Here is a 27,137-nt window from a genome sequence, read left to right on the forward strand (position 1 = left end):
CATTTTGAATTCAGTTTCATATCTTGTATGTCTGTTCATGGCACTTTTTGTGATTGATCCTTGTTAATTTAAAGGTAATTAAAACATACTTTACTGAGAAAGCTTAATGTTTTTGTTTTGTTTGCTTTTCAGTTGCATCTTGGGGATGAGGTGAAGCACTACATCACAAAATGGCAGTAGGGGCATAGCACATAGAGGAAATAGACAGATAGCTGGCAAGCTGTGGGGTTGCATATAAGGGTGTCTAAACTTAGCAGATCTAAATGAATATTTGTGTTTTTCAATAGATAAATAATAAGTAATATACTGTGTTAACATTTTGGTCATATTTTATTTTACCTCACCTCAAATCAACAACATACATCCATTGTTGTGGAGTGCACAAAGATATATATAACAGTATTTTATGATTTTATGTCCGTGATGGTCGGGTCAGGGTATCTTTCTCTCCAGCTTTCATCCCGGGTCACTTCATACAGTTGTGTGAAATCCAATCATCGCTTTTCGCGCCATTCCTGACAAACGGGGCGGAAGTCTGTTGGATCACGTGACGCGCCATCGCCCGCAACTTTCGCGCCATCCCGAAATCCCGCCTCTCCCCGCGGAAAGGAGCGACCTGATTGGCTGCAGGATACGTCACACTCGCGCCAGTTCTTGCAACCGCGACCGGGGAAGAAACTCAAGCTGCAAAGTGAATGAACACTGGTCTCCGGTTGATAGAGAAGTAAAAAATAAAACCGCGCATTTAAAAGGAATCATCGTTGTTCATCGGTGCCTTGAAGGTTTTGGTAATCACGTTATATCACCGGAGGAGGATCAACATTTACAGCCATGTCTCGTAAGGATTACGCGGCAGAGAAAGGTAATGGGTTAACTTTTTCAATAACGGCATGGCAGCAACTGGCTGGCCTAAATGACTGAACTTTTAACTGAACGCGTTGAGTAAAATGCTCCTGAGGCAGGGATAGTTTAACAACGGGGTGCACTGGTTATAAAGTCGGCCAACTTATTGTGTTGGTGCAGTCAATAATTAGTGTAAGTTAATTCAGCCACTACTATAACATTATCTCCCCCCCTTTTTTTACTCTGCACTAACTTCTTATCCTCAGACCTCTACGTTTAAACGTGTGCACGTTAGCTTGCATGTGTATTTGTTCATTAAAACCGTGATTTAAGTTAGATGAGGGGTTGTTCACCTTTTTTGAAGTTGCACAAACTTTCCCGATCGCATGATAACTCGGTAGGAACTAGTTGGGCATTGTCTGTGTTCGCCTGTTGACTACACACACATACACACACAGTGACCCGGATGGATCCGCTTAAACAAAGGGAGCAGGCGCCAGTGTGCAAGCACATGTCCAACAATAACTTGCACCACTCCAGCTAGTAAGTTGATGGAAGCGGATGGGAGAGATTTCTAGAGTTATTATGCTGTATTAACGATAGAGAGTGGACTTCGGGTGCTCGTTTTTTATCTCATTGAAGCCTGTAACATCTTCATCCGTGAAACAAAAGTGTAAGATAAAGCGAAACCGTAGAAAAGTCGGGAGTTACTTCAAACCGCCATTCTGTTTAAATTGTTTACATGGAGCTGCGTTGTGTAACTGTAAGTTTAAATGCTTGAATCTCTTCTTTAGTTTCTAAAAAAAAGAAAACCTGTACAACATTAATAAGTTAGACCTTGTTTTAAAAGCTTATTTAAACGTACCTGGCATGCCCGGTTTCATTCACTTGTTTCAGGTCTTTAAATCGTCTCCAATCCAAGATAGTAAGTGCTCCACTAATCATCAACCACCAACAAGTTAGCTGCTCCCAGTCAACGGTAATGCTGCCTTAGCATGTTAGCATGTTAGCTCATCTGGCTGTCACACAGGTTAACGTGCCCTTTTGCATTTGGATGTTAGGACGGTTTAAATACATAGATAATCATTTGGTGACTCACCACCACTTCTTAAAGACACTTTAAATCGTTGCTTAGTGTTAAGTTTAATAACGGTTTCAACACGTAACTAATGAAAGCAATACAGGGCTCCAGACTAACTTTTTCTTACAAGGAGCACAGTGGCCCCCCCACTTACAATTTTAGGAGCACAGTGCACACAGTCGACTTGCAAAGCAAATATTCAAATTGGCTTTAAATTTATGATCCTCACACACTTTGGCCTGTCCCATGTAATGATAAATTCCAGATTATTTGAGTCGCCACTTCCTCGTTTCACCAGTGTTTAAAATAATAATAATACTTGCACACATTAAAATTATATGTGCAAAATTCTGTCATTTAGGGGCAGTCTGGAGCCCTGTAAAATTATAACTATTAGGCGTCATTCACAGGCTACGTATGGAATAAAAAATTGCAACCAAGTGCTACTGTGCTTTTGCTTTTATTTTCAGTCACTGGTAAAACAATTTGGATATTTATTTCGTCTCTTATTTAAAATGTAAACTTTAATATGACTTGCTATTGCTCTGTTTTGGATATTCAATAGCTCAAATCAAAGTACCTGCTTTTAGAAGTTTTGTTTTTTCATTGAGTGTGTTAACAGCCAGGAACGTTAACCGTTAACAGTCGACCTTAGAACGCTCGGTGGTTGCGTTGGTAACAATCAATGGCTAAAATCGATGGAGCTGTCAGCGTTCCACACAACCTCAGGGTAACGTTCGAAGATGGCTGGCCACGGTTCGAAAACAACAGCCCGGGACTATTTCTAAGAGCGGATGGGGTTGCGGAGGGATATCGGCCGAGTGACGAGGCACAAAAGCCATGTGCTGCTTTGTTTACAATAACATCCTCGAACAGCGAAATTTATAAACCAGCAAGCTTCGGATTTTACCGCTACGGCGTCAAAGTAAGTGGGGGCATTTTGATGAACCGTCGCGGTCGTACTAGTTAATCGTTTCTCGCGGCGTAGAATTGAATATTGTTAGTAGTTGTGGTTCTTTCGAGAAGTGAGGGATATTTTTCCCTTTAAAAAAAAAATGGACACTGAACTGAGCGGGCGCCTGTTGTTGTTTTTGTTTTTGTTGTATTTACATTCTCAACCTGCAGCGATGTGTCGCCTTGCGTCACTTATTTCACTCCAGAACTACGTTAGGAAGATACACTGGAGGGGGGATTGGGTTCACGCCGCACATCAGTGGCAGTTTGTGCTTTTTACTGTAGGCAATAGTGACTCATCGAGATTACAGGATGCCATGTTACTCAACAAAGGGGGTCGTCGCAGGACAGCAAATCAGCTCCCAGTGTATAGGCCCACTGGTGGTGGTGGTGTTGCTCATTCCCTGCAGCTTTTAAACTCAGAAAGCTTCTTTAATGCTATCAATAATAATCAATACACAATGATGTCTTTGTGTGCACATATAGCTAACAATCCCCACCTAATGTCTGCTGGATGTGGCCTGTGTGTTTTTTTGTTTGTTTGTTTTTTTCTGTCTTCTTCCTGCTGTGAATTGAAATAAAGCTAAAGGTGTTTTTTTTTTTTGGTTTTTTTTGCAGACAAATGCAAAAGGTTCCTGCAGGAGTTTTACTCTGAGGATGACAATGGGAAGAAGGTGTTCAAATATGGAGCTCAGCTTGTAAGTATAGTAAACATATGATTAAAAATGGGCGTAGCTTTCAGAGCCTCACCAAACAGGTTTACAATGCTAAAAAGTAATCAATATACTTGGAATAACATGCTGATGTAGTAGGTGTTGAGTTTTCTTTTGTCCTTTTTTTTTCAAATTGTATTGTTGGCTACTCATTGTCTTAACCTAGAGTTAAACAGTACAGTTTACAGCTATTGGTTTCAATTAAAGAGGCTGCAATGTTTATTTTAGGTAAATTACTTTTGGCTTTAAAACCTCAGTTTTTTTATCAGGGTTCACACTATCAACTGGTGCAACTATAAGCTAAATATTACTTAATAGACTCAAGATTCAAGAGAATTTATTTGTCACATACAATAATACAAGATAATTGCAGTGAAATGATATGTGCAATGCTCCAGTGACTGTGCAATTAAGAAAAAAAAAAAAGAAACATGACAAGACAGCAACATTAATCTGACTATTATTAATATATATATAATATAAATTCTGTATTTAAGCTAAAATCACAAATGTATCTGTACAGCATGCAAACCAGCATTATCAGGTTGGGCTGTACAGTTGTATCTGGATGCAATATGGACGCCTGCCCAAGTCTGAAGTGTAGAGGTGTCATTGTTTTATTGAGCAGTATCTGTATCTGCAGACAAGGTCATGTAATTGTTAAGTGGCTCATCTAATTGCTCGTCTGTGTGTACAGGTGGCGCTGGCCCACAGGGAGCAGGTGTCTCTCTTTGTGGATCTGGACGATGTGGCAGAGGAAGACCCCGAGCTGGTCGAGAGCGTCTGCGAGAACGCCAAACGCTACACGGGCCTGTTTGCCGACGCCATCCACGAGCTGTTACCAGAATACAAAGAAAGAGATGTACGTTCATTTGCGCATTTGGTCCTGTGCACGGTTTAAACACGGTCCTGTGCACGGTTTAAACACAATCAAAATGTTTTTAGTTTTTCATGAATGTGTTATATGGGTGACCTAAAAAGTATTCATTCATTTTTTTTCTATTAAAATAACAATGCATTTGCTTTTGAATCCAGATTGTGGCCAAAGATTCCCTGGATGTGTACATCGAGCACAGGCTGATGATGGAGCAGAGAGGCCGCGACCCTGCAGACACGCGAGATCCACGCAACCAGTACCCGCCTGAACTCATGAGGCGATTGTGAGTTGAATCATTCTGGATTTTTGTTATTATGCTAGTTGGGAATCTGACATGTTTGTTGAAAATGTGTATGAATACATCTCTCATGAACTTTATCCTCTATCCACAGTGAGATGTACTTCAAGCCTTCCACTGCTGCCAAACCTAAAGTCGTGCGTGACGTACGAGCCGAAAGCATCGGGCACCTGGTGACGGTCCGAGGCATCGTGACCCGCGCCACTGAGGTCAAACCGATGATGTCTGTAGCTACTTACACATGTGACCAGTGCGGCGCTGAGACCTACCAGCCAGTAAGATTTGTTTTTGATTTGTTGTAATCGATTCTATCCTAGGATGAGTTGTGAAATAATCAGGAATCCCTCATAATGTCCTTCTCCTTGTCCTTCAGATTCAGTCTCCCTCCTTCATGCCGCTCATCATGTGTCCCAGCCAAGAGTGCGTCACCAACAAATCTGGCGGCCGTCTCTACCTGCAGACCAGAGGCTCCAAGTTTGTCAAATTCCAGGAGCTGCGCATTCAGGAACATGTGAGGAACCAATCACAATGAAATCCTCACTTGTTGCCATGAATTGTCGCAAGTTTGTTTTCTCATCCGTTTATTTTGTTGTCTTTTTTTTTTACAGAGCGATCAGGTGCCTGTTGGAAATATTCCAAGGAGCATGTCGGTGTACGCCCGTGGAGAAAACACACGTCTCGCCCAGCCCGGAGACCACGTCGCCATCACTGGAGTTTTCCTCCCTCTTCTCCGCTCAGGTTTCAGACAAGCTGTTCAGGTGAGTTTGATCTGAGTTTTGTATTTTTGTTTTCAATCCAGGCTGCAATAAATAGTCATAAAAGGAATAATACCATGTCAGAAAATGACGTCAGGGGTCACAGTTTCCATGAAGTATAATAGGCTAAAACTGTAGAAATGTATCATCTCCCTGTCTCCATTTAAATATTTAGTTTTTGTCATTTCAGGGTCTTCTGTCAGAAACGTACCTGGAGGCCCACTGCATCACGCTCATGAACAAGACGGAGGATGATGAGCTCGGTAACGAAGATTTGACTGACGAGGAGCTGCGCAGCATCACAGGTAGGAAGGGGGGGGGGGGGTCAGTGTGGGCAACAGAACAGAAGCCTGACAACGCAGACGCTAAAACCCTCATCATTAAGTTACTGAAGTGACTTTGTATTCTCTGTTGCAGATGAAGGATTTTATGAGAAACTCGCCGGCTCGATCGCACCAGAGATCTACGGACACGAGGATGTGAAAAAAGCTCTTCTGCTGCTGCTGGTTGGAGGAGTGCAGCAGGCACCTAAAGGCATGAAGATCAGAGGTGAGCACATTAACCAACTCCTTTTAAGCGATCAACGGTCGATTGCAGACTTTGTCTTGAAAGAAAATAAAAGTTGTCGGAGTTGCAAATCATTACCTATCAAAACCAGGTAACACTGTTGATTGCTCCCAGGCTTATTCCATTACTCTGCTGCAGTAATGATTGTCAGTCCCTCTCCACTTAATTGTATCATGGAAACAATTTGTGTGTCTTAACAGTAGGTTGTCGTAGTGAGACAAGTTTTTAAGCTTTCAACAAAATCTGTCAACAGTGAATTATCTTAAATGCCTAAAAAAAATGGGTTTATTAATTGAGCAAAACATATATTATATAAATATTAAATGGGATAAACAGACTTTCCACTTAATGCTTTCAAGCTGTTTACCAAATATTGTACAGATAACGATGAGAGGGCTTAGACAAGTATTTGCCCTGATGAAATTTTGTAATAACCGCAACTCTGTTTTGGCCTCTTCTTTCAGGCAACATAAACATCTGCCTGATGGGAGACCCAGGAGTCGCCAAGTCCCAGCTGCTGTCCTACATTGACCGTCTGGCTCCTCGAAGTGAGTACAGTCCTGTTTGTTGGAGGAAAAGGCCTTTTTTTATCTGGTTTAATATTTTATCTGGTGAGGCATTTTTTCCCCATTAGGGCTTGGATGGTAAAATATTAACTTTTAGATGTGATGGTCTGACTGGAGAAGAGCAGTGTGGGGGGTTTTATCTTTCTTTTTTTGCCTTGTTTTGGACACTTGAATGATCAGGAAACCACAAAGTCGGCACAACAGATGTCGACAACATTATAAATGGAGATGAGTTTGATAAAAACATAATAGCTTTGTGTGCACTTTTTGAAAATAGAATATATTTTGTTTCATCCAGGTTTCATTGAATTAACTTTCTCCCCTCTCCTCTTTCAGGCCAGTACACAACAGGCCGTGGATCATCAGGCGTCGGTCTGACTGCAGCAGTGATGCGTGACCCCGTGACCGGAGAAATGACCCTGGAGGGAGGAGCCCTGGTGCTCGCCGACCAGGGAATCTGCTGCATTGATGAGTTTGACAAGATGGCCGACGCTGACCGCACAGCCATCCACGAGGTGATGGAGCAGCAGACCATCTCCATCGCAAAGGTGAAGAGAAGCACAACCTCAACTGGTGTTTTTAATAAGACTTCACTGTTGATACATTGAACAGTGTGTATAGTATATTTTTGCACTAGAATATTTCAATTTTTTCTATTTTATCTTGTATTATTTACATTTTTATTACATTTTCCTTTTTTTTTAACCTTTGTGTCTGTACCTGTGTAAACTGACCTTTACTGCTCTTGCCAATAAAAACATTTCTGATTCTTAAATGTCTCTATGAAACAACACATTGACCGTCTCTCTCTCCTCCGCAGGCCGGCATCATGACCTCCCTCAACGCCCGGTGCTCCATTCTGGCCGCCGCCAACCCCGCCTACGGCCGCTACAACCCCAAAAAGAGCATCGAGCAGAACATCCAGCTGCCCGCCGCTCTGCTCTCCCGTTTCGACCTCCTCTGGCTGATCCAGGACAAGCCGGACGCCGAAGCCGACCTGCGTCTGGCCCAGCACATCACCTATGTCCACCAGCACTGCCGCCAGCCCCCCACTCACTTCACCCCCATCGACATGAAGCTGATGAGGTGACGATCTGCATTGTGTTTTCATTCACTGCTACATTAAAAAGGTCAGTGTGATAAATGACGTAACAACTGACTTATAAATAATTCCCCTTCAGACGTTACATCGCTTTCTGTAAGAAGCGGCAGCCTGTGGTGCCCGAGACGCTGGCCGATTACATCACCGCCGCCTACGTGGAGATGAGGAAAGAGGCCCGAGTCAGCAAAGACACCACCTTCACTTCGGCCCGTACCCTCCTCTCCATCCTGCGTCTGTCCACTGCCCTGGTGAGAATCACACCGCTGCAAGTCAGCTGCAGTTCAAACGGCTCCATTTTGTCTGATTTATATTTGTTTGATTCAAGATTGAGAGCCTCCGCTTATACAACGACATTTGAAAAGTCAAAAAAACACGTTGGTTTTGGTAGTGAGGTTGATTCTGTCCTCCTCTGCGCCTCCATCTACAGTCCAGTGTGAGATAAAGTGCTTACAGTGCAGGTAGTGATGTTAACCTGGCCTACTGCAGTGTGAGCACTTCTTTCCCACGCTGGACAAAAAGCTCTCCATCACTGAAGAGCCGCTCGTGTTTTTTTTTGTTTTTTTTTTCCAAATGACTCTTCATTATCAAATCGGATGCATCATTGTGTACATGGATTGTAAACTGGATTAGAGCGTCAGACCTCATTGCAGAATTGAACATGATAACCCGATACTTCCTGAGGGAGGGAGGGGGTCTGCTATCTGGTGTCTCGGGCCTCTGGTTGCCAAAAGTGCTGTTTGTGCAGGTAGCAGTCATCCACCTACTGCAAAACCAGCACTTCATGCAGACAGGTCGGCAATGTGCTCCACGCTGATTTCCACCAGGGGGCAAACCACCGCTGCTGCCGCAACCCCCCCACCCCCACCCTGAGTGAAAGAAACTGATCGAACTGTAGATTTGAGAGCATCACTGCTAAGTGAGATGCTACAGGAGGGTTTCTTTCTGTTCCTGGTCAGCTTTGCAGGGTGGGCAGTCAGCCTGTGTGCGTTTGGTGCAGCTGTGCAAACCCATGCAAAACTGACCATGGCCAGAGTCCATCATCTGTATTAAAACCTTTTTTTTTTTAGCGTTTCTATCTGAGGTTCAAATTTCCATCTGTAGAGAGACTAGCTGGTGTTGAGAGGCGGAGACTTGGGCAATTGCCGACCATCCCAGAGGGCATTGCACTTGTCTCGGTCTGACAGTGCCGGCACAGCGCAGCCTTACGTCATCAAGATGGATCTGCTGTCGAGCTAAATTCTTCTGTGGATGAGTTTTCTTCACATTGTCAATAACAAACCGCTCTCCTCCTCCTCCTCCTCCTCCAGGCTCGTCTTCGCATGATGGACACAGTGGAGAAGGAGGACGTCAACGAGGCGATGAGACTGATGGAGATGTCAAAGGACTCGCTGCAGGCAGACAAATCCGGCAGCACGAGGTTGGTGTTAACACCGTGACCTCTGCACAGAGTCAGCACCAGCTCCTCATAATCAGTGACCGGATGTCGTTGCGTCTAAAAAATCCTCTTTATGAGCCTCTCGCATGCCCATAACAGTAGCTGCATATCCTGGAGGAAGCTGTAAAACTTCAGGGTTTTTATGGAGCTCTGTTCACACGGCAGCATGCTCACCGAAGCAGGCGTCGAGGCCAGTGACGTGTTCACACCCCTTCGCTACAAACTGTTCTCCAGGCAGCGCTAGAAAACCTCCAGGAGGCTTTTTTTTATAACAATAGGAGGAGAAAAGAGCCTTGAGTTTACTTGAAATACGGCATCAGATACTTCTTTTAACATCTGTAACTGTTCAACCACACAACTTGTTGGATGTGTGGCAGTCTTTGTCCAACTCTTTCTTCCAAATCCAACATTTATTTACACCATGAGTGAAATCTAAAGAGATGGACGAAGTACCTTGCGGTTGAACTTCTCTTTTGCTCTTTAATTATGTAACAACTATTTGCAGCATGTTCATGATCTATCCCACCTCCCCCAGCTCCTCAAAATATCACTAATTAACATGCATCTTGCTACATTTGTCTCGTCCAATTCTGCAAACTATAATATAAGATTTAAAAAAAGAAAAGAGACGAATATTCACTTCATTTTAAGCAAAAAAAACAATTCAGTTTTGTGTTTCTTGGCTCTAAACGTCTGAACTCTCTCCCTCTCTGTGTACAGGGCTCAGCGTCCAGCCGACGTCATCTTCTCTCTGGTTCGCGAGCTCGCCACGGAGGGCGTGGCCGGCCGCGGTGGAGCCGGCGGCGTCGTTCGCATGGCCGAGGCGGAGCAGCGCTGCGTCTCCCGCGGCTTCACCCCCGCCCAGTTCCAGGAGGCGTTGGAGGAGTACGAGGAGCTGAACGTCTGGCAGGTCAACCAGGCCCGAACCCGCGTCACCTTCGTCTGAAGAACCGGGGACACGTTTCGGCCGCCTGAGGGGAGAAAACTCTTTGTCGTGGGTTTTCTAAAGACTTGTATCGGGGCTCTTCATTTTTCTTCCTCCAGCATTTTCCACAAGAGTCAAGCAGAACCTGGACTTTTTTTTGAGCATGACTATTTTTGCAAGACTTCCTGCTGTTGGAGATCCATAGAGTTTTATGCTTAAGATTCCTATTCACCAATAAATCGCTTGTAAATATGTCAGAACTGGTGTTGTTGTTGTTGATGTGCTATCTGCAGTTTCGAGCTGAACGCTTCCAGATGAAATTGAACATTTCTGTACATTTTATACTTTGTAATCAGGCAGGATAAATTAACATTGAGCCTTGTATTGTTACTATAGTTATAATAAATTGATGGTTCAATACTGTGCTGTATTTGGTTCATTTTGTTTCCACATGAAAAAAGTGTCGCAGTCGCCTCTGAACACCTGGTTTGTTGCTGGATCAGCTTTGACGTAATTGCTGCCTTCAGTGGCACCTATTACATGACGTGCTCGTAAAACAAGCTAACGTGTAGGGTTGCAACGCACTATTATTTTCATTGTCGTTTTAGTCTGTAAAAAATGACGAATAATACCCTTCGCAGCTGCTTTTAGCCCAAAGTCGCATCTTTAAGTCATTTGTTTGATGTTGGGTTTTTACAGCCTAACATTTCCTCTCCTTGGTATGAACACGTCCTCTGTTCTGGTCTTGTGTCAAACTAAAAAGGTTCAGTGAAAGTATGAAGGTTTAATTTTGCAGTATATGAAGCATCAAAGCCAATGAGAAGAAGCACCAGTCACTGTTTATTTAAATTGTTTGATTATTGCTAATGCATTAATGGGTTAAGCAGTTCACTGTTGCAGACTATCAACAAGGGCTCCACTGATTAAATTGTCTGATCTGAGCCTGTGTTGGCCGCAAAGAAAAGATGGAAACACTTCACTGTGCCTTAAACTGAAACTGTATTTGAGTTTAATTATGAAATTTCTGGGCGTTATTTGTCCACAAGGGAAAGATGTTTCATGTGTTCATCTTGTAGGTCTGACAGAGACTTCTGAAAAGAAACAGTGTATTTATTCATTGTAGGCTTTTGCCCCTTTATATATTTTATTTGCTCTGATGCCATTTCGAATATGTTTCTTATTGTTAAACAGAACATTGATGTAGCTCTGATTCACATCTGCCCCAAGTGTTTGAACCATATTTGATGGATTATTGCAAAAGATGTGTTTAAAATATCAAATAACTGATCAATTATTGGATTTTTTTACTCCCTAATATTGGTATCGACCCTAAAAATCCGAGATGGGCCTTAATTTTGTGATCATCACAGTCAACATTGTGATTTTTTTGTTTTTGGAGTTGGATGGGCTCCAAGAGTTTGATGTGCAACGACTCACAAACATGTTGATGTTGTGTTTCGTATATGACTGCATCCTGTAAGAATGTAGAAAAAACAGCAGCTTCCTTTTTCTCTGCTGAGATGATAGTCGCCCTTATAGCCAGAGAGCAGTTAGAAAAGCAGGTGTTCATAAATGACCACCTTCAGGAGCTGAGAGCATTTTAGAAATCTTGTAACAACTCATTATAAAGGCACATTTGAGGCTGTGCAGGTTGTCATCTATGATTTTTTACAGATTTTTTTTTTTTTTTTGGCTGAGATATTGTGTTAGTCGGCAGCATTTTCCCCCACCGTTGCAGTCGTCCCAGCAGGTGATGCTTTCCTCCCAGACTTAATGGGGAGTTTCCATTTGAAGTCTGTTCCCTTTATGGCTTCACTGCTGAAGTCCGGGGGCTTTTTTATTCTTAATTGGCGCCAACGGCCTCATATTAAACGGTATTAAAGGGAGAGGAGTAGACAAGGTTTTTGGTGTCAGAGTGGGTGAGATCCTATTGGACAGGAGATCATGTTTCACCCTGACCCACCCAGAGTTCAGTATTTAACCCACTCGGCCCTGTTGGTCCAGTGAAGACGGCCTCCTGAGCCAGGTGAGTGGCGTGGTACAACTCCACCATGTGTCGTTGCTGCTTTGTATTGTAGTTAGTAGAAATGTACACTCATGTAAAAATGTGGTTTTGTTTTCTGTTTTTTTTTATAAAAGCTACTATAAAATATTGAAGTTAACTGAGAATTTGGCTTTTTAGTCCTTTTAAAATGTTCTTTTTGAATCTTGGTGTATGGATATTGTAAAATTCGTTTTTCAAAGCTGAACATTTTATATTTCAATTTAAAAACAAAACATAACTTTGAGTTGTTTTCTTTGCATGTTGCAGGGGTTCAAGATGATTTCTACATTATGGCTGGGGGCGGCTCTCTGCTTTCTCACTTTGCTCCCAGGTCGGTTCTGTTTCCTACATGTTTGATCAACTGCTGAAACACAAACGTCTCAAGCTTTTGGGAAATTAACAATCTGTAATCAATTTGTTTTTTTTTCCTCCTCCAGGGCTGCTGGAGGCCAAATCATTACTGAGCGCCATCCAGCAGGACGGTAACTGCAGACCTTTCCCTTTTTTAACTCAGTCCAGCTGTTGTAGCCACTGTTAAGAAATTTAAACTTTAAATCTCTTTTTAAATACTCACCTTTATAAAAAGGCCTTTTTACCCCCTCAGGTCACCAGTGATGCAACTATTTTACATTTTATTTTGTTCTCTGTTGGGCTTTTTATACCAACTTATTGCTTTATATAGTAGGATTTTATTCTTTCTGTGCTTTTGTTGATTGATTTCTGTTTCCTCCTCTGGTCTTTAATGCATTTTATTAGAGTTTATCTTTACAAGCACCTTGTAACTTTATTAGGGAAGTTGCTATACAGATTAAGTCTATTATTTATTATTATTTAAGTTACTGACTCTTGTTTCAACAGAGATGGTTCCTCTCAGTCACCTCAACATCAACTCAGAGACGGCAAACGACTTCCTGACTCACTCCAGACCAAAGCGTAACGTGGACCCTCGGTGGTACAGAGGAAACCCAGACTTCCAGTCGTACTACAGATACTACAGCAGCATCGGACACACTGAGGGGGTGAGACACCAGCACACAGTAAATAAGAGACATGGTTCCCAACATTTTTTGGCTTGTGACCCCATTTCCACATCACAAATTTCTGGCGACCCCCATCAATCAAGATGCGCCAGCTCAGATATTTCTATATGCTGCATTTTATCTGAACTCGATTTATATTCGAAAAAGTGAAAGTATAGAATACAGTTGTTTAAGATTGTGTGTGGTGTTATTAATCAGAATTGAAAAAAGAATAATAATTTGTTTAAAAAATATTTTTATTAGTGATTTTTTAAATCAATTACTAGACATTTCAGGCGACCCCATTTGAATTTCAGGCGGCCCCACATGGGGTCCCGACCCCAAGGTTGAAAAACACTGCGTTAAACTCTACACCTCTTATTCTCAATCAATCAATCAATCAAAACTTTATTTATAGAGCACTTTTCCTACATAGCCATGTAACACAAAGTGCTTTATGCTTTATTCTGGTCATCTGACATTTGTAATGAGCAGAAAAGGAGAAACTTCCTACAAAAATAAACATTTTTACTTTATTAATGGACAAAAAAGCCAATAACTCAGAAACCTGTGAAAGTTTCTTTTTCTTTGTGTCACCGTGAATTGAAAAACAGACTTTTATGGCTCCTATTTCAAATTCCCTGTTAAAGAAGAAAAGGTTTCTTCTTTATAATCATTTAATTTTGCCCAAAATGTGAATATTGTCTAAGAATATAAAGGAGGTGCATTGATTGTTGTGTGTTGTTTAGAAATCAATATTCTTTTCCTTTAGTTTCACTTCTCTCTCTGTTTGTTCTTCGTCTCAGCTCTACGAGATCGACAAGCTGCGGATGCTCTACCAGCAGATGAGGTACCTGGAGCACACCTACGGCCCCGACGCCTCCTACTACCAGAACAAACTCGGCGTGCCCATGATCATGTGCGACCCGCGTACGGACAAGAAGTGCAAACCGGTCCCGCCTCCGCCCCCGATGAAGGGGGTCCCGAAGTCCACGGACCCCCCGGCGACCCCTCCTCCTCTTCTCCCCGCAGCTCCGTCCATCTCCCAGGCCGACCTGCTCTACCTGTGCAACAAGAAGGACCCCCTCTGCAAGCCCCACATCGTCTACATGCCCACCGGCGCCGTGCCCGTGCTGTGCGACCCCCGCTACCACCCCCACTGCGCCCCGCAGAAGGCCGCGCCGGCCCCCAAGGCCATGCCACAGCCCCCTCCTCCTCCTCCTCCAAAGAAGTCGTTCCCTCCTCCACCTCCGCCCATCCTCGTCAAGAAGTCTCCGCCCCCGGCCCCCATCCGCACCTTCAAGGGCATGGAGTACGACTGCGACCCCTACTGGGACCCCGACTGCCTGATCGAGCACCCGCCCCGGCCCATCAAAGGGAAGGTCGTGGCTCTGCCGCCGCCCCCGCCTCCTCCTCCCGTGGTGGAGGAGAAGGAGGAGGAGGAGCCCGTGGAGGAGCCGGCGCCTCCTGCACTCGTCAAGAAGATAACCTACCCTTACCCCTACCCGTACTACTACCCCATGCCCTACGACCCCAGGGATGATCTGTACGACCCCGCCCGCTTCAAGTACCCCGAGCCCGCCGATGCAGCTGCTGATGAGCCCGCAGAGGAGGGGCAGTAAAAAAGAAAAACATCCAGGACAAATATTGTTTCTCTCTGAACACACGAGACTTTTAATTGACAACATCTAAGTTGCACAATTTCCATTTTGACCTTGTAGCTTCCTCCCTGCACGTCTCCCACCCCAGAGAGCAGCAGCCTGGGCCAAAGCATTGATAAGTTTTGTAGTGTGTATTATTATTTACCTTCACTGTCAGCATGTACAAAAGCAGTCAACACTAGTATGTAATGCAGATGATGATTTTTGAGGCTAATAAAATGTGACGAACCAGTTTTCTCATCACTTTCACTTTCTATACTTTACACAAAGGAGAAAAGAAAAAAAAAAACATGCTCCTTCTGGTGCCACATGGCAGGTAGCAGCAGACTAGTAAAGCCAAGCTCCAGGCTGGAGGAGGAGGAGGAGGAGGGGTGGGTCATTATGTCTCGTTCATATAAATGCTGACTATCAGACCTCCAGCTCTGCAGCCATAATAACTCTCACCCTGCCCCCTTTTCCTGCCGCGTACCCCCTTCTCTCCAAAACCTCCAAAGGCAACTGAAACAGCAGGAACACAACTTCAAAAGACGAGCTGACTGCAAACACAATAAACCCGACTATAAACCTGCTGCTAAACCACCTCTCCACGTAGCCCACTCTCATAATAAGGCTCATTTAAAAAAAAAAAAAAAAAAAAGTGCAGCGCTGACGTTTTTATGAGCTGTGTGCTCTGTGTAGTTACTGTAACATCTACAGAATAAAAGTAAAGCTTTAGGAAGAAGAAGAGTCAAAGTCCCATGAAAAAAAAAATCAGCAGATCATTTATTACATACAGAAACATGAAACAATAAAACAAACAGGGTAAAATAATATAATGTCCATGTACAGTGGATTCTTTTTATGTGCATACCCGAGAGTGGAGCCGTTTTGTACATATCTCTTACTGATTGGTGTAGTTAAGTGCTTTTAGATACACTTGTGGTTGTAAATGGTCAACTGGTTTGAAAAGCTACTGTGTGTTTAAGAATTTGTCTTAGCTAACCCAAACTCAAACAAACTGAAAAAAGAAAAAGAAAAAAAAAAAAAAACCCAAAGACAAAACAGAGAAAAAAAAAACTGCAGTGCTTTGTTTGTCTCTGCCTCGGCTAACGGCCAGCTCAAAAGAAGAGTCCTCTCATCCTCCGGCCGATGCCCTGTCTGTCGTACAGGACGTTGAACTTGTTGATGAACTGGTTCATACTGTTGCAGGTCTTGGTGATGGTGCCTAAATAGGCCATGAGGCCCACGTCGTTACATTGCTGCAGGGGAGAAAACCAGACGCAGAGTCACGGGAAGCATTTGTTTGAGGACACAAACAGCGTTCGTGACACAACAATGTCTCTATGAATAGCAAACGAATATTAACACAAGGGATTAAGGAGAGAGTTGGCTTTGTTCAGTCTGGTTTCCTGTTACAGTTGTAGAGGCTCTGATGATGTTCTGTATTTTTCTCATTATAATTTTGATAAAAACTCTTCAGTGTATTGAAGACCTCAAGTTGGAACATTTAAAAAGCTCACATGTAGTTCATTTTGAGTTAATAACATATAACCCTCTTGTTACTGTAAATGCACACTAAGGTCATAAAATATGTGAAAATAGTCCCCAACATGTAAGAGAGAACTTTTGTTTGAGTGGTGTTTCCTGAAAACTACAGAGCCTTGTTAGTTTAAGGATTTGGATTTTACTTTTTGGTATTTCGGATATGCTTGTATGTTTCAAACGTTTTGTGTTATGTGTTGTCCTCAAATGTTTTGTGTTTTGTCTCGGCTATATTGTAAATGAGGTTGCTCCTCAATATATTTCTGAGTTTAAATAAAGGTTATAACAACAATAATAATTTACTGAGCCACTTCCAAAAAATGTTTAACTATATGTAGAAGTTGAGGGATGTGATTTTCTTTTTTTTTTGCTTCCCTGAATATTCAGAAAAGAAGAAGTAAACATTTTTTGAAACTGACATGATAAGAATCGTTATTCATTATTAATGTACCATTTATCATCTCTTATAAACCCCATCATACTGTAAGTACTCTGATTTCAGAGGCATCAGTGAACGCACCAGCGCCACCCTTTGTAGTGTTGCATTGATGGTTTGGGTGTTTTTGTTTTTTGATAAAGAAAAACATAGAATAACAACAGCTCGATTCTTTGGCATCAGGTATTACGATGAAAACATTTCCAGTTATTTTAATGCTACGTTTTAAATTTGTAAGTGGGATTTAAAAGAAGTTCCCTTACATCGTAGAAGTCAGTTTTGAATTTGATGGTGCTGAGGACCGGCAGTCTGTGGCACAGGGCGTTCGCTTCTCGAAGGATCTCGTGGTTAAATGGGACCTCTCCTGTAAAATGTGGAAACAGACAGACGAGAGTTAGGAGAGAAAAAAACAAAACTCATAAAGCAGTGTCAGATAATGCTGTCAAGATGCTATCAAACCGGCCCTTGTAATTATGGGGGGCCTGTTTTGAGGGGCCTCCCCCTTAATGGTGTAAAAGTGAGTAAAGGAAACATCCCATTTAAAAAAAACAGCTGTTTTCCAGACTTATTTCCACATTCTTTGCTCTCGCTGCCTCATCAAGAGGCCCCGTCCGTCCGTCCGTCCTCTCACCTGCTTCCACGGCTTTGACATACTCTAGGATGATCTTCACCCGGCTGTGGAGCATCTTTATCGCACTGTGCTGCGCTATGAGATGTTCAGCAACTAACAGAGACACAAAATATCAGAGACAGATATCAGAGAAAAAGGGTTCATTTCCTCGTACAGGGTCTGATATGAGTCAGACCCCAGGAGAGCTGCTTCCATCACACTTCAACAATTCATTCATTTGTTTATCTTGCACTGATTTATGGAGGTTGAATTGATTTAAGACCAGACTGCTGTAAATGTGGCAGTAATCACATCTCTGTAATTCCAATGACTAATTTACATAGAGTAAGTGAGTGTGTAATATGCTTCAAAATCATAAAATTCAAATGACGCATTCACTTGTTACACATTAACTCAAGAGATTTGGGTATTTTGTTGCCTATTATTAATGTAAATTGGGGCGTTTTTATAGAGAAACCAAGAAATCCCACGAGCCTTCGTAGCGTAGCTCTGAACAGCTCGCGGCTCGGCTCCCCCGTACTAAAAAACCCTTGCACCGACAATTAAAGGTAACAAACCTAATTTGCCAAAATGTTGAACTACCCCTTTAAGAACTGATCCTGGTTTATGACAGAAAATCCACTGAATATGCATAGAAAGAAATCAGACCTCATATATAAGAGATGTCAGAATCTCCCACTCTGTCTGTCCAGAAAGAAATTCATTTAAAGTTGTTGTTACAAAACAGCCTGCAGCAAAGAGTCCTCTGGGTGCAGCGGCTTATGTAACTGAATGCATCATATTAGAGCTCAGAGCCTGGACTAATGCACTGCTGCTTCACCAAACATGGGTTTTTGCCTTTAATTTGAATACAGAGACTATATAACATGTTCAATTCAACCATATTCAGAGCACGACTTCTGAAATGTAATGAATCATAGCTTCAAGAAACTCCACCAGTATCTAAGCTAAGATGAGCAGGGAGGGGGCTTTTATTGATCACTTTCACATAAAGTGTGTTTATTAAAAGGATAGTTCAGCCAAAATTCAAATTGCACTCATTGTCTACTCACCCTCATGTCGACTAAGGGCTGGGAGAAGTTTCAGAGTTATCCGTGGCTTCTCTGTGTTACAGGGGGTCTCGGCGTAGCAGTGCATGTCCATATAACGGTTGCAAATGGAGACCACTTTTCTTCGTAACAAAAAGACACACCAAAAAACATCCAAATACCTCCATGCTGCTCGTACGTAATGTCCGTCTTATATTGAAGCCAAATCTCGCGCGTCAGTAATCGCACTGACGCCAGCGCAAATCACGCGAGATTTGACAAGGGGCAGGGTAAAGCCACAGAGATGGACCAGGAGGAGGAGCTTCCGTTACAAACAAGCTTGAAATATAGACTTATTTAATTTTTTTCGGAACAATTTCGCTTTTCGGGGCTTCAATACAAGACGGACATTACATATGAGCAGCATGGAGGTATTTGGATGTTTTTTGGTGGGTCTTTTTGTTACGAAGAAAAGTGGTATCCATTTGCAACCGTTATAGGACTCTGAAACTTCTCCCAGCCCTTAGTCGACATGAGGGTGAGTTGATAATGAGTGCAATTTGAATTTTGGGTGAACTATCCCTTTAAATTGACTTTTAAAAACAACTAAAAGCAGTAAAGCAGTGGTGAGAGTTCAGATAACAAACCTGTTGAGTTTTCTCCCGTGCCGGTGGCCGTCATTCGAGCTACGTGGTCGACACCGATTCTCTCTGCTTCCTCTGTGGCCAGAGTGTAGGTCAGCTCAGCAAACAACATGGTGGCCTGGAGAACAACGCAGCAAAAAAAAAAGGCACATCACGTAAAACTGTTCTCTCAGGGAAAGTGGGGAATGTGCAGGAATAAAGTATGTAGATAGATGATATTACGTACAGACATTACCTCGCCATTGATGATGTCGATCACAGATTCATAAACACTAACGGGAAGCTGAAAGAAGAGAGGACGTGTTGTTAGGAGCAGCAGCGTCTAACACAGGTCTGTGATACTGTCTCATTGTTGAAGAGGGGGGAAATAAAATCTGATTAACTCACGTCAGTGTGTTTGGTCATCGGGTTGAGCTTGAGAAAGAGAGGACTCTCAATGATCTCACACACCTGGAGGAGGAGGAGGAGAGGGACACAAAGGTGAGAACAGATTGTGAGCACAACTTTAAATAACTATCAGAAGAGACCAGATGTTTCTATTATTATTCACAATAAAATAAAAAGAGCATAAATGATCTCTTTTAGATATGATTCTGCCACTGCATGCTGATTTTAACTCAATATTGCGTTGAAATTAAACTAAAAAAACATACATATTAGCTAGAAATACATGATTAACAACAAACGTCTAAAGCCACTGCTTTTATTTTCATGTTATATGATCAGTCAAGATTCGTTGTACATATTTCATCTTTAACTTTTGCCTACCTGTTTGTGAATGTGGATGTCTGATTGGTCGGGGGGGCCGCCAGTGGTGTACCAACCCAAGAACTCCATGTCTTTGAAAACCTGTTTGACTGAGAGATAAGATAAAATAAAAAAACTAAAAATCTTTAGCTATTACTTATTTAGAACTAATTGGCTCTATCAATAACATTTCTTGATAAGGCAAAGTGACACAGATGTTGCTTAAAAGGAGATTTCACTTCAAATCACACTTTATATTTATTTTAGTAACCTTCAAACCTTTAAAGTAAAAAAAATCATCTTCATACAGTCCCTTTAATTACACAAAACTAATAACACATAACGTGACAAAGACAAGTAACTTTTCTGACAACAATTGACAACACATTTGCTAAACTGTCTTTCATAAAAGTTTGTCCTAAAATGAGGTAAACACACATGCTAAAAATACAACTTACATTGTTCTTCCTTGGTGTAATAATACTCCTTGTCAATATGCACTCGTTCGTCGATGGTGTGAGACAGTAGCTCAAAGGAGTTCATCACCTCAATGTTTCTACCCTCCTGCTTCCCGATCAGGGCTCCGATCACTGAGCAGAGAGAAAAAACAAACCAACAGTTTCTGCTGTAAATATCTGTTCAGTGATGACACTCAACAACAACAATATAATATAATAGTAAAATAATAAAGATGTTTCTCAGGCAGAGACGTTCTGTTACGTACCCTGCATCGGTCGTCCCTCCTGTGAGCGGATGCGAATCCAGTGGTCAGATATGTTGAGGATGACCAGAGGGTGTAAGGCCACAGAGACGCTGCCGGTGACCCCTGAGGCCATAACACTGGGGCTGGCTGCAGTCACACACACACACACACACACACACACAAACAAGGAGAGGCGTTAACACCACAGCACCTATGAGGATTTGCAGCTTTTTCTTTCTGCAACTTGATTAATGTTGGATTCTGGACCTTTGGTCAAACAGATGAGGACAGGTGAGGAGGAACCCACCACATCTTACTACAACATCCAATTTTATAGACAATTAATGAACTAGTTACTTGAAAGAAATAACCAGATTCCTTAGCAACAACAATAAATTAACAGTCAAATTAATGAACCAGTGAGCTTTTGCCATGTGCATCAGCAGATCAGCAGTAAAAACAGTAATGATGGGGAACTGCTGATGATACGTTCAAGGTTTTTGGAAACAATGTTTCGCTGCATGAAACAGGTTAAATTGTTACTGATTAAGTCACAGTTCTTTAACAATAATAAATGAAAAAAAGTTATTGTTATTCAAATCCAAATACACAAATACAGACTGATATAATATCAACATCAACATCATTAATACAGGTTTCATAGATCCTGAGTGGAGCCACCTAAGAGCTTATAATTATAACATGATAACAAATAATGATAAAAGTAATGGTTTTCCTTTAATCTGCTGTTATGTGACATGCTGCTGGAAAAGGCTACACCAAGAATAATAAGCATTATAATCCCAGATAACAAGATCTATTTTAATTCTCCCTCCTATTCCCTCCAGTCAGAAATGTGTTTTCCTTCTTGTTCATTCAGTCGTGATGTTTGACTCTCACTGTGGATAACGATGACACCAGAAAACTGTTTTCACGTTCAGTTGCTGAGGGAGGAATGCTTCTCTGTGCTCCATCTAAATCCCCTCTTTCTTCTTCCTGTCCTCGTTTCTTTCTTTGTATTGGCCCATCAGCCGTTCAGGGACCTCTCTCTCTCTCCCTCTCGTCCTCTGGCAGTCGGCGCCTCGTTGCAGATGTTTTGGATCTGAATTTTCATCCTTCTGGAGATTCAGCCACTTCCTTTGTCTCCCTCTCCCCGACTCTCTTGATTTGAATATCTACAAATATTGTTTTGATTTTGCCTCGTGTGTATCTGCGCTGGCTTTCCAAGTCACAGGGCTATACTGTATGAGGGAGTTTGGCTCAGGTCTGTCGGTCTGTCCTCCAAGATCATATCCCTTGTGAATATTTAGAGTATTTTTGTAATTGTTTTATCCATTTGTTCCCCAAGCTATGGGTTTACTTCATTCAATTCAAGGACCGACGGATGTGGTATAGTGATACAGATAAAGAACTTCATTTAATGTCATTAATCAGGTTTGATCAACACATCTCAGTTTCAATAAAGACTGAACATCCATGAAGGAGTATTTATTGCAGAGCCTTGTATTGATTTTAACTAGGTACACAACTGGGTGTCATTTGATTCATTGGCTGACATCCCAGATTAATGCAGTATGTTTCTACCACCTGAAGCCCTTGTGCATACATACACAAACACACAGTTGAAGAAGATGTTTTCTGTCTATTAGATTTAACTATTCAAATTATTATTATTATTTGAATAGATGGTATATTTTTTTAATGTAGAGGAGGGATATGTGCAATTGGATGGTCAGACTTTTTGTGGTTATTATCCATGGCAGTGCATTGCATGTGTCTGGAGGATCTTTAATCAGGATGAATGCTGCGGATAGGCCGGTGTGTCGGTCCATCTCATGGGCACAGGGCGTCCAAGACCTGCCCTGTTTTGAGACTGGGGTTGTTGTTATAGCTACGTAATGAGAGTTTTTAACCAAAGCTGCATGTGCTGGTGGATTTAACTGTGGATCAGCAATGCAAACTACACAAAGAGCCGCGACGAGAAGTGGCCAACCATCCAAAGTGATGGATTTGTTGACAGCTTTTTACAGCAGATGTACTTTCCATTAACCCGCTTATATCGGCGAGCCCGCTGCCTGCCGCCTTTAGAGAAACACGAGGCTATCTCTATCGGTCTCCTATGGCACATATATACAACATAGACCATAATCTGCACAAAGTTCAATGCTGATATCGGGCAGAAATTGTGAAATAAGTGAGAAATACTCGCCTGCCCCATCCACTTCCATTCCTCCACCATTGCTGGTCGCCATCTTGTCCGGTAGACCGCGCATGCGCAGTGGAGCGTCCACCTAACGAACGTTGAGGTGGACGCTCCACCATACGCGGCAATGTCGCGGAGCGCCGCGTCGCTCACAATGAGATTACATTGGGCCGCGCGGAAATGTATCCCAGCATGCTTAGCGCTGCGAAGTTATCGCCTTCGCGCCGCGGTGGCCCAATGTAATTTCAATGTGAGCGGCGCGGCATTCGGCGATATCGTCGCGCAAGTGTGGCTTCAGCTTTAGAGGCGGCAACGTCGCCACATTTCGATTTTTAATAAGCGCTACAACATAATTATCCTCATAAATTTAACCAAGTTTGTATATTTTGTACGACCACTTCTGTTCTGCGCCTAAATGATCGTATTTGCTTTAACCAGGAAATATCCGCTCGGTCCTACTGTCGACGAGCAGCTGTTTCCTGGGGATCGCTGACTGGGGCGCAACCTGTGTGCGCCGGGATATCAGTCCGTGTCCAAGGTTTTAAAGAGTTTTGTTTACAAAATGGAAGAATTTAAATGCTGTAATCTGGACTACTTCCCCGAAAACATTTTAATTGATATCCTGTCGTTTCTGAACGTGCGGGAGCTCGTGAGAGCCGGAAGGTAAGAGACATGTAACTTTGCGGACCAGTGTTTTGACCAGTTATTCGTTTTTGTGTAACAAACAAACAAAAAGAGCCTGCTTTGCCTTTGTTCCCACTCCCGTCACATGATTAATTTGTTTTGTTGTGTGTTGTGGTGTTTATTCAGGGTGTGTAAGAGATGGAAACGTCTTGTCAAAGATCAGAGACTGTGGAGACACGTCGATCTGACTACATGGAAAGGGGTAAGTTATTTACACTGTGTCTTTACCCTGCCCCTTGTCATTTATGCCTTCACACAGTGTGGTTAACAAAGCCACACATCACGTCCACAATAATGAATACAATAGTAATAATTCAAACAAAACAAAAAAACATACAGATCGGACTTGAGGTCATATGTCTTAGTAGCAACAACTTCACCACTTTCTTAATAAAGAGGAAATATGAGGCTTTGAAAACCAAAAGACCAAGTCAAGGATCTTTGACTGTCACATCAAGTCAGTGACAAAGCCTGTACCTAATATCTTATAAATACACAGAAAAATCAGAGGACTTGCGTCAAACCATTATTTAGAGAAAACTGAATGTCCATGTTTTCATTTCCATCAGGTTTATGTCTCAGCTCTGGTTTTCACTAAACAAAGGAAACTTTACTCTTCCTGAAAGCTGCCTACTAAAATAATCAATCTGGTTGTTGTTGGGTTTTTTTTGGTAGAAAACCCCAAATACAAATGTATTTAATATTATGTTTGTAGCCTACACACAGCATTTGTTTTGTTTTGCTGTGTGAGTCTCATTATGAGGAACCTGAAATGAAAGGCAGGGAATATTACTGCAGTTCTCAGATCTCTGTGTGGATTTGAGTGGGTTGTAGTTTAAAAGGATGAATGCACAGAGTTAAACATCCAGAGGAAAAATATTAAACACTCATCTTTATGCACTTGTATGAATTCTTTTAAAGGTATACTTTTCAATGTTTTTATATGGAGTGTAGTGTATTGTACAATATTTTCTCTTTGATGGATTATGTGAAGCACTTTGAAATGTTTGTGTCCCATTAACTTCTGTTGAAGTTGATTACATATTGGTTGTGTGATTTTCTGCAATCATTGACAGACACTCTCTCTTTTGCTTCCTATCCCCCACTCTCAATGCACACACATGTTCATGGATTGTCCACGGTGTGTAAGGTGACATCCCGGATACTTTGGGTCCTGCTGCGTCAGTTCCTAGGCTGTGGACTCAGGTGTCTGCGGCTGCGTGGTTTGCTGCTCTCTGCCCGAGGTGGCAGCTTTCTCTCTGAGTCTTGGCTCAAAGCTTTGGCTACTAAGTGCCCTCGCCTGACTAAGCTCTATCTGCTGCATGCAGACCTGAGAAGCCTTCCCAGTTGCCAGCTTCTACCTCTGTCGTTACACGTGCTGGAGCTGCGCGGTTGTGAGCTGCCTCGCAGCTTTTTCAACCAGACTCTGCCCACTTCATCTGTCCAAGAAGGAGCAGAAGCCACATCCAGTGGTGCTGCTCAACAGCAGGGGAAAGATAAGAAAGGAAAGCAGCGAGGCGCTCCATCAGGGATCACTATAGAAACGTTAGTCCTTAACAATGTGCCCTCTTTCACGGACCAGCACCTTCAGAGTCTGACGTCATGGGAGAGACTCAGTCGGCTGGAGCTGCGTGACACCTTTCGAGTAACGGCCAACGGACTCAGGAGCTGTGCTGCCAAGGACGGCATCTGTGGCGTGGAAGGGCTTTCCAGGCTCAAGTTCCTGGAAATAGGAATCACCGGGCGGCAGGGCTACCAATCACAGATGGCCTCCCTGGGCCTCGGGGCAGGATGGCTCGGTCTGGAGGAGCTGAGCCTGGGCGGGAAAGAGGTGGGGCCTGGTCTGCTCTGTGCCAGCCGTCTGAAGGACCTGAAGCGTCTGCGCTTGTGGGCCTGCACGCTCAGCGAGATGCAGATCGTGCGGAGCTGCCGTATGCTCCGTGGACTCAGACGGCTGGAGTTTTTGGACGTGAGCTTCCAGCCTCGGCAGTGTCCCCCGGTGTTAGAGGGGGAGGGTGGAGGTGGTGGTGAAGAAGAGCAGGGCAACGAGGAGGCTGCAGCTGGTGATGGCAGTAATGATGAGAACAAGACGGCGGATGTGAACGACCCTATTCCAAGTGTGCGCCGCTCACTGGCCGTCCTGCTGCCATCCTGCACACTAGTTTTCACCAACTGCTCCGTTCAGGTTAATGTAGACTAAATGAAGTCGCCACTACTGCTGAATACAAACAGCCAAAATGGTTAAAAAATAATTCCATGCAGGCATGTGTCATCTTTTATAATATAGCATTATGGATAAATTGATTGACTTTTTTTTTTTTTTGATGTGTCATGCTTGTAAGTATGACCATTGTTTTACAAAAATATCATAATCTTAATAGCCAGCGTCTGCATATCTGTTTTCTGATAAACAGATTTTCTGACCACCGTGTTAAAATAAAAACATCAGAGAAGGATCAACTAATTTGTAATACTGGGAGAAATCAGAGCAAACAGTAATCAATAGTCAAACCTGTCTTCCTGTCGAGGATTTTGAGACGGTTTATTCCTGAATATTTGTGAATCTGCCAACCTCCACAGCCAGACGAGGAATATCAGGTGTCAACTTTGCAACCTAAAGGTTAGAGTTAGGGGCTAGAGTTAGGGTGATAGGATATCTTTGGATTGAATACAAGCTAAAGATAAACACTGATCTCCATAAGTGTAGGGGCTGGAATGTAAGAGACTTCTTTCACTTGAATATAAACTTACTTTTGTTGTAGCTATATGTTGTGATAAAGCAATTTAACAGAAAATCAAATGACACATTTTCTAGGGATAAAGTAACTAAAAGGTACTACATTGCCTTGATGAAGCAGCCTTGTTCTTTGCCTCAGACACCCTAAAGTTAAAAATGCTTTGGAAAAATCTCTGATGATGACAAGTTAATATGTATTGTATTGTTTGTATTGTCTGTGTTGTCAGCATTGTCACTCACTGTCCTCAAGGTGAATTAGTAGACAGTCTCACTTCCAAACTGGTTGGTCACATGTCAAAAACAAGCATGTGAGCAAAACTGAACAAGTTTAAGCATAATGTTTTAAACCTAGTCACAATATGACCCAGAATATGGCGCTGTCAGTCTGTAAAGATTAAGCAGGTGTTGGCTACAAAGGCTGAGAACTGAAACATGCTGCTGGCAATCCACCTGTTTCCTGTTTAAGTCCTGTTAAGAAATGTATACATTCAGACAAAATGTCTGTTACAAACAGGTGTCTGGTTCTGGTGTTATAGAGAGCATACCATAATTAAATTCATCATAGTCAAACTCCAATGTTCATTTTCCCATTTTCTCTACCTATATCCTTTTTTTTAATAGATATTTTAAAATAAGAATGTTTGTTGTAAATGTCTGTTGATTGTGTAACAGGGAAAAAACATGGAAGATGTGCATCCTTGATATAAATGGTCATTTAAAGCACAGAGATAGATGTTTGAAAATTTAAATGAGAAACTGTTTTGAATAAATCTATTTTGAACAAATACATTTTGTGGTGCCATTTGTCTTCGTATGATGGCATTTCATTCAATAAAATAATTATCTTAAAACATAATTTTCATGTTTTTGAATGGCAGAACAACTTTTTTCTAAAATCCAGGGGCTGATCATGATGTACATCAACTTGACAAATAAAAAAAGAACAAAAGTATGTATTCTAAT

The 27,137-nt window shown here is 42.4% G+C and overlaps 4 protein-coding genes across 6 annotated transcripts; 3 read left to right on the forward strand and 1 right to left on the reverse strand.

Annotated features, from left to right (window-relative positions):
- The first annotated feature begins 664 nt into the window (after window positions 1-664).
- Window positions 665-10,538, forward strand: mcm7 (minichromosome maintenance complex component 7). 2 transcript variants are annotated; one of them, XM_085789295.1, is made up of 15 exons: window positions 665-862; window positions 3,497-3,576; window positions 4,289-4,453; window positions 4,627-4,751; window positions 4,861-5,041; window positions 5,140-5,277; window positions 5,375-5,524; window positions 5,712-5,826; window positions 5,939-6,070; window positions 6,553-6,636; window positions 6,991-7,202; window positions 7,475-7,740; window positions 7,836-8,004; window positions 9,064-9,173; window positions 9,912-10,538. In XM_085789295.1, the coding sequence occupies exons 1-15, from the start codon at window positions 832-834 to the stop codon at window positions 10,135-10,137; spliced, it is 2,184 nt and encodes a 727-aa protein (XP_085645421.1). In that variant the 5' UTR covers window positions 665-831; the 3' UTR covers window positions 10,138-10,538. The 2 variants fall into 2 exon arrangements, with proteins under 2 accessions (XP_085645421.1, XP_085645422.1); XM_085789296.1 differs by lacking the exon at window positions 665-862 and adding an exon at window positions 2,646-2,849.
- Window positions 10,539-12,012: 1,474 nt separating this feature from the next.
- On the forward strand, window positions 12,013-15,838 carry and4 (actinodin4). The gene is made up of 5 exons (XM_085789298.1): window positions 12,013-12,142; window positions 12,428-12,491; window positions 12,598-12,642; window positions 13,019-13,179; window positions 13,986-15,838. Exons 2-5 carry the CDS (start codon window positions 12,437-12,439, stop codon window positions 14,799-14,801), a joined length of 1,077 nt encoding a protein of 358 aa, XP_085645424.1. The 5' UTR covers window positions 12,013-12,142; window positions 12,428-12,436; the 3' UTR covers window positions 14,802-15,838.
- cops6 (COP9 signalosome subunit 6) lies at window positions 15,574-22,869 on the reverse strand. Of its 2 annotated transcripts, none has more exons than XM_085789299.1 (10): window positions 22,760-22,869; window positions 20,572-20,697; window positions 20,306-20,437; window positions 19,869-19,957; window positions 19,488-19,550; window positions 19,327-19,383; window positions 19,104-19,218; window positions 17,429-17,521; window positions 17,061-17,161; window positions 15,574-16,078 (listed from the first exon to the last, which is right to left on the reverse strand). In XM_085789299.1, exons 1-10 carry the CDS (start codon window positions 22,821-22,823, stop codon window positions 15,938-15,940), a joined length of 981 nt encoding a protein of 326 aa, XP_085645425.1. In that variant the 5' UTR covers window positions 22,824-22,869; the 3' UTR covers window positions 15,574-15,937. The 2 variants fall into 2 exon arrangements, with proteins under 2 accessions (XP_085645425.1, XP_085645426.1); XM_085789300.1 differs by having other exon boundaries at window positions 19,336-19,383; window positions 22,760-22,817.
- Window positions 22,870-23,062: 193 nt separating this feature from the next.
- LOC146979471 (uncharacterized) lies at window positions 23,063-26,961 on the forward strand. Its single transcript, XM_085789297.1, has 3 exons — window positions 23,063-23,416; window positions 23,564-23,639; window positions 24,588-26,961. The coding sequence occupies exons 1-3, from the start codon at window positions 23,316-23,318 to the stop codon at window positions 25,635-25,637; spliced, it is 1,227 nt and encodes a 408-aa protein (XP_085645423.1). The 5' UTR covers window positions 23,063-23,315; the 3' UTR covers window positions 25,638-26,961.
- The last annotated feature ends 176 nt before the right edge of the window (window positions 26,962-27,137 follow it).

The sequence above is a fragment of the Trachurus japonicus genome, chromosome 10 (genome assembly GCF_045865225.1).
Source record: "Trachurus japonicus isolate A0001 chromosome 10, Traja_1.0".
In the NCBI taxonomy this organism is placed as follows: domain Eukaryota; kingdom Metazoa; phylum Chordata; class Actinopteri; order Carangiformes; family Carangidae; genus Trachurus; species Trachurus japonicus.